Source organism: Chiloscyllium punctatum, chromosome 6, assembly GCF_047496795.1.
Source record: "Chiloscyllium punctatum isolate Juve2018m chromosome 6, sChiPun1.3, whole genome shotgun sequence".
Lineage (NCBI taxonomy): Eukaryota > Metazoa > Chordata > Chondrichthyes > Orectolobiformes > Hemiscylliidae > Chiloscyllium > Chiloscyllium punctatum.
The window spans coordinates 50926902-50944012 of NC_092744.1; the positions used below are offsets into that span (position 1 = coordinate 50926902).

At 39.2% G+C, this 17111-nt stretch overlaps 1 protein-coding gene across 5 annotated transcripts in view; it reads right to left on the minus strand.

Annotated features, from left to right (window-relative positions):
• Nucleotides 1–8893: 8893 nt before the first annotated feature.
• The window catches only part of slc33a1 (solute carrier family 33 member 1), a 70657-nt gene continuing 62439 nt past the window's right edge, over nt 8894–17111 (minus strand). For 4 of the 5 annotated variants that reach the window (XM_072572647.1, XM_072572645.1, XM_072572646.1 and 1 more), the window contains one exon: nt 8894–16965. In XM_072572647.1, coding sequence (XP_072428748.1) covers nt 16798–16965 — 168 coding nt within the window. In that variant the 3' untranslated portion in view covers nt 8894–16797. The remainder of the gene's footprint in view (nt 16966–17111) is intronic. The other variant, XM_072572643.1, reaches the window with a different exon arrangement.

The window sequence follows — 17111 nt, forward strand, 5'->3', positions numbered from 1 at the left end:
TTTTTTGTTTACAATCTTCAGCATCCGTCATTCTTTGTTTTAATTTATTGGTGTTGAGCCTTTCTCTTTGGCTCCTAGTCCTGTGACCAAACTACCAGATGGCATTAAGAGGAGAATTTCAGGGGGTTTTCAACCACAAAGCAAGAACGATCATGTTTGCTCAAGTCAGGATTATATAGAATGATTTGGTCCTGAGAGATCTTCCTTTTTCAATCTCTCTCTGCTCTTGTCGTGGAGAAAATGTAGAGAATCACCAGGAGACGTGGAGAGTTCTTCAAGAAGTAAGTCTTTTATTTGCAAATTAAAAAAACCATGATACTCAGAAAGCAGATTCTTGAATGCCCCCAAACCTCAGGGTCCATGGCTCTTTGTACCTTTTTGTTATCATGTTTTTGTTAGCTTATCAGCATGCCTAACTGTATTAGTCAGAATTACCTCACTCCAGATATACAATAAATCAATAATGTTAGTTCCTATTATCTCTCTACTTCTGCCACTATTGTTTTTCCTACATTCTACTTAATATTATTCTAATGTCACAATTAGATATTTTACTACCACCACTGCCACAATGATCTTCCATCCCAGGCTGACCTGTCATGATTAGATATTTTACTAGCCCATCTACCACAATGGTCTCCTGTCCCAGGCTTAACCTACTAACTACTGAATAAATATTTAGTGTCATGTTCTGCCACAAGGGTCTCAAGCAGGCTGACTCTACCAACTATTAATTAAATATTTAATGTCATGTTGTAAATATTTATTGTCACGACCTGTGCCAACCTGCCATGATGATATTTAGCAGGCGAGGCTGACTTTACTAATTGGTGTTCTCATCCCACCATAGTGACCTTTCAGCCCCAACCTTACTCTGCTAGTTGGTGTAGAAGCTTTTCACTAATCTTATCCCATCCTGCCACAGTGACCTGTTGACTAGTGTAGCATTCCACAGACCCGTTGTAACAGATAACCAGTGGTCTTCATGCTTTAACCCTTCCTGTGCGTTTATGCTCTTTATTTTCCATACTCTTTAATGTATCCCAAACATTCCCTTTTATTCTTCCTCCCCCTCCCTCTTTCAACAAAACAGACATCATATTTCTAAACTACACCTTTCACTCTGTATATAATCCATTTATTCCTACACTATTTAATGGCTAGACTAATTCTCAATCCATGCCAGTACATTACCATCAATCCCATTTGTTTTGATTTTACATGATAACTATGTGGGCGGCACGGTGGCACAGTGGTTAGCACTGCTGCCTCACAGCACCAGAGACCTGGTTTCAATTCCTGCCTCAGGTGACTGACTGTGTGGAGTTTGCACGTTCTCCCCATGTCTGCGTGGGTTTCCTCCTGGTGCTTCGGTTTCCTCCCACAGTCCAAAGATGTGCAGGTCAGGTGAATTGGCCATGCTAAATTGCCCGTAGTGTTAGGTAAGGGGTAAATGTAGGGGTATGGGTGGGTCATGCTTCAGCGGGTTGGTGTGGACTTGTTGGGCTGAAGGGCCTGTTTCCACACTAATGTAATCTAATCTAAACTGCTTCCATTCTTATGTCACATTCAACTCAAAGGCTTAATTCTGTTTTTCTTTCCTCAAGTGATGCCTGACCAGCTGCGTATTTTCAGCATTTAAACAATAAATTAGGGGGAAATCAGTAGATGTGCATTATTCAGATTCTCAGAACACTTTCAATATAATCCCAAATAAGAGGTTATCATGTAAAATCAAAACACATGGGATTGATGGTAATGTACTGGCATGGATTGAGAATTAGTCTAGCCAATAAATAGTGTAGGAATAAATGGATTATATACAGAGTGAAAGGTGTAACAGGTTGGTACTTTAGAGACAAGTGTTTCGAACTCAGCTATTCAAACTATATGGAGAAAGTGAGAACTACAGATGCTGGAGATCAGAGTTGAAAAGTGTAGCGCTGGAGAAGTACAGTAGATCAGGCAGCATCCAGAGAGCAGGAGAATTGCATTTCAGACATAAGCCCTTCATCAGGAATGGAGGGGGTGAGGGAGAAGGGGGCTGAGAGATAACTAGGAGGGGGGTGTGGGGCTGCAGGGGAGGTAGCTTGGAATGCAACAGATAGATGCAGGTGATGGGGGTAATAGGTCAGAGCAGATGGTGGAGCGGATAAGTGGGAAGGAAGATGGACAGGTGGGACAGTTCAAGAGGGAGGTGCTGAATTGGAGGGTTGGATTTGGGATGAGATGGGGGAAGGAGTGATGAGGATTGACGCCGTTTGGTTGGAGTATTCCAGCTTCTGCCTTGGGACCCTCCAACCAAATGGCATCAATGTCGATTTCACCAGTTTCCTCATCTCCCCTCCCATACCTCATTCCAGATCCAATCTTCCAACTCAGAACCATCCTCTTGAACTATCCCACATACCTATCTTCCTTTACCTATTTGCTCCGAATTATCACCATCACCCCCCACCTGCATATACTTATCACCTTTCAAGCTACCTACCCCCCAGCTGGACATCCTCTATTTATGTCTCAGCCACTCCCCCCCTCACACATACTCCTGATGAAGGATATGCCCAAAACATTGATTCTCCTGCTCCTCGGATGCTGCCTGACCTGCTGTGCTTTTCCAGTGCTACACTTTTCGACTTAATCAAACTATGTGTGTCAAATGTAACATTTCCAAGTTTACTGACGATACAAAACTAAGTGGGGGAATAAGTACTGAGGAGGACACATTGAGGGTTCAGGGCAATTTAGAAAAGTTGATTGAGCAGGCAGATGTAGTACAATATGGATCAGTTCAAAGTTGTTCATTTCAGTAGGAAAGGAATAACAGTATTATTTAAATGGTGAGAGACTAGGAAATGCGGATGTACAAAGGGACCACGGTATCTTTGTACAGAGTTCATTAAAAATAGGCATGCAGGGTGCAGTAAGTAATTTGGAAAGCTAATGATATGTTGGTCTTCTTTGGAAGAGGTTTGAGCCCAGCAACAAGGAAGTCTTATTGTAGTTATACGGAATCTTGGTGAGACCACATCTCGAGTATTGTGTACAGTTTTGGTTTCCTAACCACAGAAAAGATATATTTGCCAAAAGGTGAGTGCAGCAAAGATTCAACAGATTGATACCTGGGATGGCAGGTTTGTCATATGAGGAAAAGTTGGGTCGACAGGATCTGTCTTCATTGGAGTTTTAAAGAAGGAGAAGATTTCTCATTGAAACATGTATAATTCTGACATGACTAGAACGACAGGAAGCAGCAATGATGTTTCTCTTGGCCAGTGTGTTGAGAAAAGGGATCACAGTCTTAGGATGTGCAGACTATTTTGGACTTAGAGGAGGAGCAACTTCTTCACTTGTAGGGTGCTGAACCTGTAGAATTCTCTACCATAGAAGACTCTGCAGGCCAAATCACTGAATATATTTAAGAAAGGGATTTCTTGAAACTAAAGGTGGTGAGGGATATAGAGAGAGCATAACATTAGGTGTTGAGATAGAGGATCAGCCATGATCATGTTGAATGGCGGAACACATTGAATGGGTCATTTGTTGCAAATCAGCTTGTTCCTCATGTTTTTTTCTCTATAGCCATGCAAACCTTTTCTCTTGAATTTGCCTTGACTGCACTTTCAGGCAGTGCACCAAATTTTAACTACTGAGGCAAAAACTGTCCCAGCTTTATTGATGAGTTGAAGTCTCTCATTTCTGGGACCGTTCTTGTAACTCTTAACTGGACTCTTTCCAATGTCTGCACATCCTTCTTAAATGTGTGGTGACAAAATTGAGCATAATATTCCAATTGAGACTGAACCAAGATGGTAACTTGAAATTGAGGATGTTGCTATGCACTGGCCTTCTTCTCATGTTGGCATTTACCAACTTGCTGTAGAGCATTGAGCCGACTACATTTTCTCAGATGATCCTGAGTGCCATTGCAGCTACGCCATTTATGCTAGAGAACAATATTCTATTTTACTAGTTATTTGTATCTTCCAGGTAGTTAAGATTCTTTGCAGTGTCACAAGTGACTTACACAGAATACCTAACTATTGATTTACTCCTTTAACCACTATATTTATGCAACCAATTCAGTTATGTTTATGGTCAGTGGTGAACACCCCAAGGATACTGATGGCAAAAGATGTGGCTATTAAATGCTGGCAAGATTCGCTTGTTGTACCTTGTTATCTACCAACAGCCTAGATCTGGATATTGCTGAGATCTTGCTTCAAGCAGGCATGGACTTTTTCATTGTTCTGCATTATTGGCACAATCCATTATATTGTACAAATCATGAGCAAACATGCCTCCTTCTAACCTTATGATGGGAGGTTGAAGATGGTTGAGCAAGACTTTGAGGACTGCTACATCAAAGACTGAGGTGACAGGCCCAAAAGCTACCCTAACAACCATCTTCCTTTAAGACAAGTATCTTTCCAGACACTGGAGTGATTTCTTCTTGGTCTTCATCAACTGGTCTGACAAAGTTTTTTGGTGTCACGTTCAGCAAGGTGTCACCTTGCTATCAAAGTCATTTTTCTCTTTCTGGAACTCAGCTTTTGTGACTTCCAGACCAAGCTGTAGTGATGTCTGGAACGGCATGGTCTTGACTGGCCATTTATGAACAGGTAATTGGGGAGCAAGTACCAGTGATAATAACATGATTATATCATCATCGCCATTAGATAATATAATATAAATTAGAAGGACCCATTAGTTCTAGAATGTTAAAATTACTGGCCAGGCTTTGCTTAAAAAATGCTGATCAATGCATTCCATTCCTAGGGCAAATATCAATCAGCAACCAGCAGGAAGGTGACCTATGAATTGCAAATTTCCACAAGTTGTTTATCAATTTTTGTCACTCCGTTGTTAGCTTTGCAAAAAAAACCCAAGGAAGTATCCTTTAACACTTAAATAATTCTTAGCAACCATCACTAAATTGGTATTGCCCAGTAAATGAACTAAAGAAGTTGAGTCTTATTCCTTCGACTATTTTATTTTAAAAATGTCAAACTTTTGCATTGCTTGTATTCCCATCTTTCTTTTACCCCTTTTAGTGCAATCTTGCTTTTCCGCTCATTCTCCATTCAAGCAGAAACAATGTGCTTACTGTGAGTTACTTGAATATTTTATCATTATTATTTTTCCTTCAATGGTCACATCTCATGCTTAACAAAAATCCAGTTGTTCAATAATATAGATATCATTGCACTTACTTATCAACAAATACTTTCAGCAACATTATGATCAAAACGTTTAATAGACAAATGTTCATAAATAATCTTAACCAACAGGGTGCTTTGCTTCAGTAAAATCTGGTCCTACATAATATTTCCTGTTTCAGTTTAACATTTCATAATGGGAAATTGGATACCAAGCCATAACGTCCTATTAGGTAGATGACCAAAGAAACTTGCTCAGAAGAGTGCAAAGAGGTGAAAAGGTTCAGTGAGGACAGCTGAAGGCATGACTAGAGATAGTGTGCATTTTCAAATCTGGGTTGAAGAGCAGCGCAGCTATTTTAAAGAATTGTAGGGCTGGAATAGAATAGAGATTAGGGTGGTCAAAACCATGGTGAAATTGTTAAAATTTTGAAATAATATTTCAGATTTGGAAAATAATCATTAACAATCATGCATGTCTCGAAACACTTTACTGCCAGCAACAGTTACCTCATTTCAAAAGTACTTCTAATGTACAAACACGCATCCAATTTGCACACAGTGACCTTCCACAACAGCACTCTGATTAGCGCCAGATAATTATTTTGTAATATGATTGAGAAATTTATTTTAGCTAGGAAAACGAGAAACTCTTCTGCTCTTCAAAATGGTTTAATGAGTACTTTTCCATTCATCAGAGGGGAAATTGGGCCTCAGTTCAGTGCTCCATCCAAAAAAAATGGCACCTTCGAACTTGTCCTGTCACATGCAGTCATGAATTGTGGTGGATAGATAAACAATTCAGTAGAGGAAATGGCTCTACAAATATCCCTATCCTCAAATGATGGAAGAGTCCAGCACATCAATGCAAAAGATAAGGTTGAATCATTCGCAGAAACCTTCAGCCAGAATCACCAAGTGAATGATTAATCCTTGCTTTCTCCAGTGGTCCACAGCATTACAGATACCAGTCTTCAGCCAATTCAATTCATTCCAAGTGATGTCAAGAAAGGGTTGGAGATACTAGATATTGCAAAAGCTATGGGTCCTGACAACAGTCCAGCAACAGTACTGAAGGCTTGTGTTCCAGAACTTACCAGGCCTCTAGCCAAACAGCAGTTACACACTGGTATCTACCTTATAATGTGGAAAATTGCCCAAGTGTGAGTTGTGCTTAAAAAGTAGGATAAAGCCAATCCTGCCAAGTACTGCCCCAGAGTACTCTCCATCATTAGTAACATGATGGAAGGTGTCATCAATAGTAGTATCAAGCAACACCTGCTCAGCAATAACCTGTCAGTGATACCCAGTTTGAGTTCTGTCAGGGCCAGTCAGCTCCTGACCTCATTACAGCCTTGGTTCAAAAATATGGACAATACAGCTGAATTCAAGAGGTTAAGTGAGAGTGACAATGACGCTGAAACTGCATTCAACCGAGTTCAGCATCAAGAAGCCCCTGCAAAACTGGAATCGATAGGTATCAGGGGCAAACTCTCTGCTGATTAGAGTCATATCTGATTACTGGTGGTCAGTAATCTCAGCTACAGGACATCTCTGCAGGGGTTCCTTAGGGGAGTATCCTAGGCTCAACAACTTCAGCTTCTTTCATCAATAACTTTCCCTCTATCAAAAGGTCAGAAGTTAGGATGTTCACCGTCGACTGTGCAATGTTCAGCACCATTTGCAACTCCTCAGATAATGAAGCACTCCCTGTCCAAATACAGCAAGGTCTGGACAATATACCAGGCAATGACCATCACCAATACGAGACCATCTAACTACCTCAATATTCGATGGTGTTACCATCACTGAATCCCCCACTTTCAACATCCTAAGGGTTTCCATTAACCAGAAACTCAACTGGATTTGCTACATAAACACAGTGACTACAAGAGCAGGTCAGAGGCTAGGAATACTGCGGTGAGTAACTCATCTCCTTAGTTCCTTTTTATAACCGGGCTAGATTAGAGTTGTGCTGGAAAAGCAAAGCAGATCAGGTAGCATCTGAGGAGCAGGAAAATTAACGTTTCAGGCAAAAGCCCTTCATCAGGAATCCCTGAAGGGCTTTTGCCCGAAACATTGATTTTCCTGCTCCTCGGATGCTGCCTGACTAGCTGTGCTTTTCCAGCACCACTCTAATATAGACTTTGATCTCCAGCATCTGCAGTCCTCACTTTTGCCTCCTCAGTTCCCAAAGCCTGGCCATCATCAAGGCACAAATCAGGACTGTGATGGAATACTCCCCACTTGCCTGGATGAGTGCAGCTCCAACAGCACTGAAGAAGCTTGACACTATTCGGGTTAAAGTAGCCTGCTTGATTGGCACGGTATTCACAAGCACCCACTTCCTCCACCACTGACACTCAGTTGCAGAAGTGAGTACAGAAATTCACCAAAGATCCTCAGACACCACCTTCCAAATCCATAGCTACTTTCATATAGAACAGCAAGGGCAACAGTCACATGGGAACACCGCTACCTTCAAACTCCCCTCTGAGCCCCTCACCATCCTGGCTTGTCACTGGGTCAAAATCCTGGAATTTCCTCCCTGAGTGGGTCAACTAACAGCAGGTGGACTGCAGTGGTTCAGGAAGGCAGCTCATCACCTTCTGATGGATAAGGTACGTGCAATAAATGCTGGCCAGCCTGTGCTACCCACAACTCACAAATCAATTTTAAAAACTTCCAAATTCCCTCAATATGTCACTGGATTTTCAGGCTATATTTTCATGCTCAAATCCTTGAGTGGACCCCAATCTTCTGAATCAGAGCTGAGCGCCATCAACTGAGGAACTGCTAAATGCTCAATTTAGTACAGCAGGAACCAGCAAATGACTATGAATTAAAACAGGCAACAGTGATAATAAATTAATCGTGGAAATTGGCACAAGGTCTTATACAATTAATAGTAGGGCATTGGGTGTTGTAGAAGAGGGACCTTGGGGTTCAGGTTAATAATTCTTTGAAGTTTGCATCACGTCGACTGGGTGATTAAAAAGACATTTAGCACGTTTGCCTTCATTGCTTAGTCTTTTTGAATATAGGAGTTGGGAAGTCATGTTGAGGATGTACAAGACATTGGTGAGGCCTATTCTGGAGTATTCTGGCCAGTTTTGGTAACACGGTTATAAAAAGGATATTATTAAGCTAGAGAGTGCTCAGAACAGATTTACCAGGATGCTACCAGGTATGGAAGATTTGAGTTATAAGAAAAGTTGGAAACACTGGGACATTTTCCACTCAACTTCCACTTTTTTGCATAGGTTGAGATGTGATTTATAGGAAGTTTATACAATCATGAGGGATATTGATCAGTTTATGGTAGGTGGCTTTGCCCTAGGATTTCAAGACTAAGGAGCATATTTTTAAGTTGAGAGGAGCGAGATTTAAGAAAAGACCTGAGAGGCAATTTTTTTTTATACGGGTGGTAATGTGTGGAGTAAACTTCTTGAGGAACTGATAGATGCAGGCACAGCTACATTTAAATGAGACTTAGATAAGTACATGAATAGGTAAGGTTTAGAGAGATATAGGCTAGGAGCAGGCAGGTGGGACTAGTTTAATTTGGGAATATGGTGTGGCTGGACTGAAGAGTTTGTTTCTGTGCTGTATAATTCTAAGTGACTGAGAAATTCAAGGAGTTACAATTAATGAATTATGTAATAAGCAGTGAATTTACTGAATAAATTGATGTAGCAGCAAGCATCCATAAACTACTAAGTCAATTCCACAGCTATAATTAGTAAACTTACATTTTAATCATTCTTATAGTTCCATTGAGTAAATAAATGAAGCATAGCAAACCAATATCTTTATATAGAAGCAGCCTTGCCTAAATTAAAATAAATGGAGCAACAGCAACCACAAACTGATGAGACATATGCATGGCATATACCAGTGAAAAATACGTGCGGGATAATGAAAATGTCAGTTATGAATTAACAATACAAATATTAAATGCATGGAGAACCTGAATACACTCTGGCCTCTATACATGTGCAGAATCTTGTGACATTTGATCAATTCCCGTGATATATGACAAAAATGTAAATTTGTACATGCACCTAAAAGCTTGTGCCTTTCAATATTCTTCCTGCTCATGAACAAAGAACTAATTTAAACCAAAGAAAAAAAAATCCATTTCCAGCAACTGTGCTAAAATAGAGGGTTAGAAATATAGAGATATTACCAAAAGATAGTGACAAAAGAAATACGTTTGAAGCTGGTATCGTCGAGAAGAGGCACAAATCAAATAGTCAAAGCAGACAAGATCAAGGAAGAGAACACGAGAAGACTGATGAATTAAACTGCATTTATTTCAATGCAAGAGGCCTAACAGGTAAGGCAGATGAACTCAGGGCATGGTTGGAAATATGGGACTGTGATATTGTAGCTATTGCAGAAGCATGGCTCAGGGATGACAGGACTGGCAGCTTAATGTTCCAGTGTATTGATGCTATAGGAAGGATAGAAAGGGGGGAAAGAGAGGAGGGGCATAGCTTTGTTGGTTAGGGATAATATTATGCCTGAACTTCAGATATTTCTGCGAGTACATCCAAAAATAAGAAAGGGATGATTATCTCATTGGGATTGTAATATAGAACTCCAACAGTCCGTGAGAAACTTAGAATTGTAAGGAGATTTCAGATATCTGCAAGAATAATAGAGTTGTAATGGTAGGGATTTTAACTTTCCAAACATAGTTTGGGACTGCCATAGTATTAAGGCCTTGGATGGGGAGGAATTTAAGTGTGTATAAGACAATGTTTATTCAGTATATGGATATAGCTACGAGAGAAGGAGCAAAACTTGACCTTCTCTTGGGAAATAAGGCAGGACAAGTGATCGATATATCATGGGGAAGCACTTTGGGGCCAGTACCATAATTCTATTATTTTATTATACTTATGGAAAAGCATAGACCTAAGCTAAAAGTTAAATTCTAAATTGGAGTAAAGCCAATTTTGGCAGTGTTAGACAAAAACTTTCAACAATTGATTGGGAGTGGCTATTTGCAGATAAAGGGATATTTGGAAAGTGGGAGGCCTTCAAAAATGAAAGGAGAGTTCAGAGACAGTATGTTCCTGTTAGTGTGAAGGGCAAGGCCAGTAGGCATAGCGAATGCTGGAATCCAGGGAGACCTACATTTGCATGCAAAATTGGTTTGAAGGTAGGAGACAGAGGGTCGTAATGGAGGGTTGTTTTTCAAACTGGGAGCATGTGACCAGCGGTGTGCTGCAAGGTCAGTTCTGGGTACACTGCTTTTTGTCAATTATACAAATGATTTGAGTGTGAATATAGGAGGTTAGTAAGTTTGCAGATGACACAAAAATTGATGATTTAGTGGACAGTGAAGGTTACCTCAAACTACATCAGGACCTTGATGAGATGGCCAATGAGTGGAAGATGAGTTTAATTTAGATAAACATGTGGTGTTGCATTTTGGTAAGGCAAATCAGAGCAGGACTTATAACACTTAATGTTATGGTCTCCTCTGGGGTGTGTTGCCAAACAAAGAGATTTTGGGGTGCAGGTTCATAGTTCCTTGAAGATGCAGTCGCAGTAGACTGGATAGTGAAGAGAATGTTTGGTATCTCACAGAATCAATGCTTGCATTTATTGATCAGTGATTCAATACAGGAGTTCGGATGTCAAGTTGTGGCTCTACAGGATGTTGGTTAGGCCACTTTTGGAATACTGCATTCACAGTTCAGGTCTCCCTGCTATAGGAAAGATGTTGTTAAACTTGAAAGGGTGCAGAAAAGATGTATAAGGATGTTGCCGAGGTTGGAGGGTTTGAGCTGTAGAAAGAGGCTGAATGGGCTGGGGCTATTTTCCTTAGAGTGTCAGAGACAGAGGGTAACCTTGTAAGAGGTTTACAAAACCATGAGGGGCACGGATAGAGTGAATAGCCAAGGTCTTTTTCCCAGGGTGGGTGAAATCTAAAATAGAGGGCATAGGTTAAAATGAGATGAGAAAGATTTAAAATGGACTGAAGAGACAACTTTTTCATGCAGAGAGTGATGCTTGTAATTAAATGAGCTGCCAGAGGAAGTGGTGGAAACCAGTACGATTACAACATTTAAAAAGCATCTGGATGAGTACATAAATAGGAAGGGTTTAGCGGAATTTGGTCCAAGTGCTGGGAAATGGGACTAGATTAATTCAAGACATCTAGTCAACAATGGTGAGTTGGACTGTAGTGTCTGTTTCCATGCTATACAACTCAATAACTCTAAATAGAGAAAGCAAAAAGACAGTAAAATGCAATGGCTGGAGTTGGAGAAGAAATGAACTGTGCTCAGAGCAAAATATTTTGCACTTAACAGAAGTCCTAATGCATTATTGGCATGGAGACTGACCTACAGTTTGGCAAAATAGGGTAGGGGTCCTGCACTTAGCATTATTGCAATTGAATTGTGGAGTTTCACAGCAGGGTGACAGCAAGTCTTTTCATCTGATATTATTAAGGAGGAGACAGGAACCTGCACATGGCTGAGTAAAAGATATGGGATTTGCCTGCTTAGATACCAGGAAAACACGATCAGTAATGACAGGGAGAATGTGTAGGTAAGAAAACACATGCTTTGACAATTTGCAAATCTATCTGTAGTGGGTTCCAATTAATATCTTGACAAAGTAGTATTTAAAATCTGACTTTGTACGTGAAAAGTTCCAGCAACATAAATACAGAAGATTTGTAAGCATTTAAACTTACTTTAAAAAAGGAAATTACATCACGTAGTACCATGTTAGCTAATTGCTACAGATTTAGTCTCATTGAGCACAAATTCCCATTAAATTGCTACAGAAAAATAAAACTGACTTTAACCTGTAGTAAAAATTCAATTGGAAAAGCTTGCTGAGGAATTTAAGTGGGAAGATGCAGCCTATGCAAGAAGTGAGAAATATGAACTAAATATACATTGGCATCAATTAGAATACAGCACAAATAACATGAATAATAAATTGAATAATTCATTTGAATGGTTCTTCAATTTTGTCTTTATAATTTAGGATTGAACAGATCTAACTAAACTGATAAAAATCAAAATGTAAGAAGGAATATAACTTGTGCAAAATAATCATTAAGTACAGAAAGGAATTTGCCAAATAAATAAAGTTCACAAACAACTTTAACCAAAACATTTGTGATTTTATGCTTACAAACTATTTCCAAAAATAGTTACAATTTATATAGTCTCATCAAAGCAGAATGTCACAAAAGGAGTTGTCAATAAATTGTTTTTACTGTTGTTACACAGACATATATAGCAGCTAATTAGCACACGACAATATCCAATAAACAACTAATAAGTTGAACAAACATCTGTTTTTGGTAGTTTTGGTTAATGGAAGAAAGTTGGTCAGAACACTGGAAAACACATCTCTTCTTCAGATCATGCCACAATATTTTTCATAGCCACCTGAACAGGGAGATGGGTTCTTGGTTGATCAATTTATTCAAAAGCTGACATCTTCACTGCTGCAATAAAATATCATGCTAGGTTATGTACTCAAGTCAAACAACATAACATAAGAATTTGAATTACAATGAGACAGATTTGATTATTCTAAATGTCACCCTCAAATGCTGATTGCAAACGTTAATTTTACACCTTGCTGAATCAAGTGCAGTTATGATTCTAAAGTCTAATTTGATATAAATTTGTCACACTATACTGCATGGAATAAATTAAAATGTATTTTGGAAACCCAATGTAAAATTTGATCATTGAAATGTACTGGCATTACCATAACTCACTGAATTGACTTTAAGTGGAAAGAGAATTTGAAAGTGGTAGTATTGTATCAATGGAGTTTAGAAGAATGAGGCAATCTTTTCTGAAACATAAAAGATTGTGAGGGGACTAAATGTTAAGCAAATGTTTCAGCCTATGGTAGAGCCTAGTGGACACATTAAAAATAACTAGTTTTCCACTCAAAACAGAAATGAGAAATTATTTTCATAAATCTATGTAAATTCTCTTCCCAGAGACCAGTGGAGATTGAATTTTTTTAGGGCAGAGTTAGATTGCTTCTTAATTAATAAGGGCCTTAGAGTGGAGGAAATTGTCAAGTGAAATTGAGGCCATAATCGGATAAGTCATGATTTTATCGAATGGCACAGCAGCAAATGTGGCTAAATGGCCTTTTCCAGCTCCTTATATATGTGTGTATGTTTATGTCAGCACTTCACCCCATTGCCAAGTTAGGTCCAGATTTCACACCAAGGCTTCATTTGCACAATAATGTAATGTGCAAACAGCAAACAGATAATTTTGATGCTAAGCATAGTGTAATTGTATCATCCTTCGAAGTGCTGAGTAGAGCTGCACTTCAAGGTTTGACTCTTGATAAAATGGAAATATATATGGATTGACTACTACATATTAGAAAAATGAAACACTGGGGATTATTTTCATCTTTACAGTTCAGGGACTAAACTAGGAGAGTACATTGCCTGACTGTTATAGAACACATCCAGTTTCCATAGCAGGCAAATAATCTGTTGTTTCTTTACCACCCAAACAATGAAATTAAAAAATTATGACAAGGCCCCTCATGGTAGACTCATCCAGAAGATTAAGCTGTATGGGATCCATGGTGACTTAACTGCTTGGATTCAGATGTGGCTTGCCCATAGAAGGTAGAGGGTAGGGTGGAAGGGTGTTTTTCTGGCTGGAGGTCCATGACTAGTGATGCTCCGCAGGGATGTGTACTGGGACCTCTGCTGTTTGTGATAGTATGTAAAAGACTTGGATGAAAATGTAGGTAGATGGATTAGTAAGTTTGCAGACATGAATTGGAGGAATTGTGGATACAGTCATCAAAGGATACAGTGGGAGAGAGAGGTCAGTTGCAGATATGGGTGGAGAAAAGGCATATGGAGTTTAATGTGGGTAACTTTTGAGGTGCTGCACTTTGGGAGATCAACATTAAGGAAAAGTATGCAATTAGTGGCAGGACCCAAAACAGCATTGATGTACAGAGGGAACTTGGGGTTCAAGTCCAAAACTCCCTGAAAGTGGCCATGCAAGTTGATAGGGTGGTAAAGGAGGCTTGCCTTTATTGATTGGGGAACCGAGTACAAGAGTCAGGGTGTCATGTTGCAGTTTTATAAGACTTAGGTTAGGCCACATTTGGAGTACTACATTGAATTTTGGTCGCCATATTACAGGCAGGATGTGGAGGCTTTGGAGGGGGTGCATTAGAGGTTTACCAGGATGCTGTCTGGATTAGAGGTTGTGAGCTGTAAGGGAAGGCTAGAAAAACTCAGGTGTTTTCTTTGGAGTGGTGGAGGCTGAAGGGGGACTTGATAGAAGTCTATAAAATTAAGAGGTGCCTTGATACAGTTGACAGTCAAAACCTTTCCCCCTCACAAGTGTTGAAATATCTAAAACTAGGGGGCATCCATTTAAGGGGAGGGGGAAAAGTTCAAAGGAGATAAGGGGCGAGGTTTCCTTTCATTACAGAGTGGATAAGTCTGAAACATGCTGACAGAGTGTTGGTGGAGGCATATAGAAGGGAATTTAAGGGACTTTTAGATAAGCACATGAATGTGCAAGTATGGAGTGATATGGATGAAGGGCACGCAAAAGGGATCAATTTAATTTGGTGTAATGTTCGGCACAACATCATGGGGCAAAGGGCCTGTTCTTGTGTTGTACTCTTCTATGTACGTTCTATGTTCACCTGCTGTTTCTGCTTGCACCAGTAAGCCCAGAGGAGGAAATTATATAGCTTTCATAGTGACAGAATTAGAGTTCAGGAGCAGGGAATGACCTGTACAGTGCTTTGGTGAGACCACACAGAGGACTGCATGCCATTTAGATTCTGAGGAAGGATGTCTGGCTATTCGAAGAAGTGGAATGAAGACTTATCAGACGGAATTTTGGGATGCCAGGACTGACATATGAAGAGATACTGGGTCAGTCACGGCAATATTCAATGGAGTCTAGAAGAATGAGCAAAGAGTCGCAGAAATCTACAAGTTTCTAACTTGGAGGATAAATGAAGAGATGATGACTGGGGAGTCCAGAACCAGGGGTCACAGTCTAAAGACAGGGGATAGGCCATTTACGATTGAGGAGGATGATAAACATCTTCACCTAGAGTGTGACGGGCATATGGAATTCTTTGGTACAAGAAGAAATTGAGGTCAAAACATTGAATATTTTCAAAAAGGAGATATATTTGGTTTGTAGGGTATAAGGTGAATGTGGGAACAGGGTACTGAGTAGGATGATCAGCCATGATCATTTTGTATGGTGGAGCAGGCTCAAATTGCCTACGCCTGTTTCTGCTTTCTATGTTTGAACATTATTGAAAGCTCCATGATCATTTCCACAGTGTGCCTACCCTGAACAATTAATTATCAAGTATACTTTAAAAATTTTAGTCACTATTTGTTTTAAACATGAAATTTTTTAAAAAGGAAATTCACAAGTCTAATTAAATTTATAAAAGCCAATACCTTAGTACTTTGGTAACATCAGATTAACAATCTTGCAATAGTATCAATAAAGCTTATTTACACACAAATGTAATCCACTTTACTGTAAATTAGCAATGCACACTTTTTGATCTTGACTATGTACTATATTAACAAGAAATGGTGCCCTCTGAACAATACAATAGATTAAGTGATATACTTGTGAAAAAGTGACGTTCAGCAAAACAATGGTTGAATTTTGTTTTGGTAGGTACAATAAACTACCACCTACTGGTAATTCAGAAACCCTAATTTATCTTTTAAATTGGCCCAATCCTCTCCTGTAAAAGAGTGTAATGTTTGTACACATTATCCAAAAGCAGATAAAATCACCTTTGTCCGAGAGAGAGAGAGGGAGAGAGAGAGAGAGAGAGAGAGAGAGAGAGAGATTGATTACTGGTGGGATGTTTAACCCAAGGGTCACTACACCTCAGGTGATGAGTGAGGTTGAGATGAAGAAGAATTTAACAGTTACCTCAGCTAATGCAGGAATTCGTCATCTGCCTGTATTGCTCGCAAGACAAAGCTTTTCACTGTGCCTTGGTACATGTGACAATAAATTCAATTCAATTTGAACACTGGCTGTTGGCATCATTCTGCATTGAAAACCCAGCCATCCAGCCAACTGAGCACATTGAAAACCCAGCCATCCAGCCAACTGAGCTCAAGAAAAGGTTCGGCAGCTTTACTATTAAAAAAAGGCAACAGCCATTTAAAACAACACAAAACTCCACACTAACAAAACACTTAATGAGGAATTCAAAGAGCTACAATTGCCAATAAACTATATCTAACTTATACGTGTCAAAGTGTAGTTTGCATAAAAAGAATGAAAAATAAGAATGAGTTATTTGCATCTCACAAAAAATTATTTATATAGTGATCTATTTTATATGGCACCTGTAACAATACAATTTCTTCTCTACCTATGTTGCTATCGCATAGGTAGTTTTTACTCTCACCAAAACAAAAACAAAAAACCCAATCAAAATTAGTACTGTACATAGAATCACCAATTGTAACAACCATAGTCAAAATAGCATTTGTAAAATTGAATAAAATCCCTTTTTTGTATTATTCCCTTGAAAATTGGTCAAAAGATCTCAATTTTATTAAATTCCAAAAGTGCGAATCATCAAGACCTCAATTATTCCTCTTGCATTGCCATGTGGATGGGTGCTCATCCTGAAGATTTCTGAACTTGTTTCCAAAATAAAGCCACCACGTGAACCCAATTACAATGCATAATATAGATTCTACATAGTAGCCATCAGTTGCAGTTGAACAGGAACCACCAAACTTTGCACAAAGCTGTGAGAGACAAAAGAAAATTGGAATATAAATGTTTGATTTCTACAGCAGAAGACTGATTTTTTTTTTGTAATGTTTATCAAATTGGGTGAAAAAACATACATACCATAATATAGATCAAATATGTTTTAGAAAATGTTAGAAAA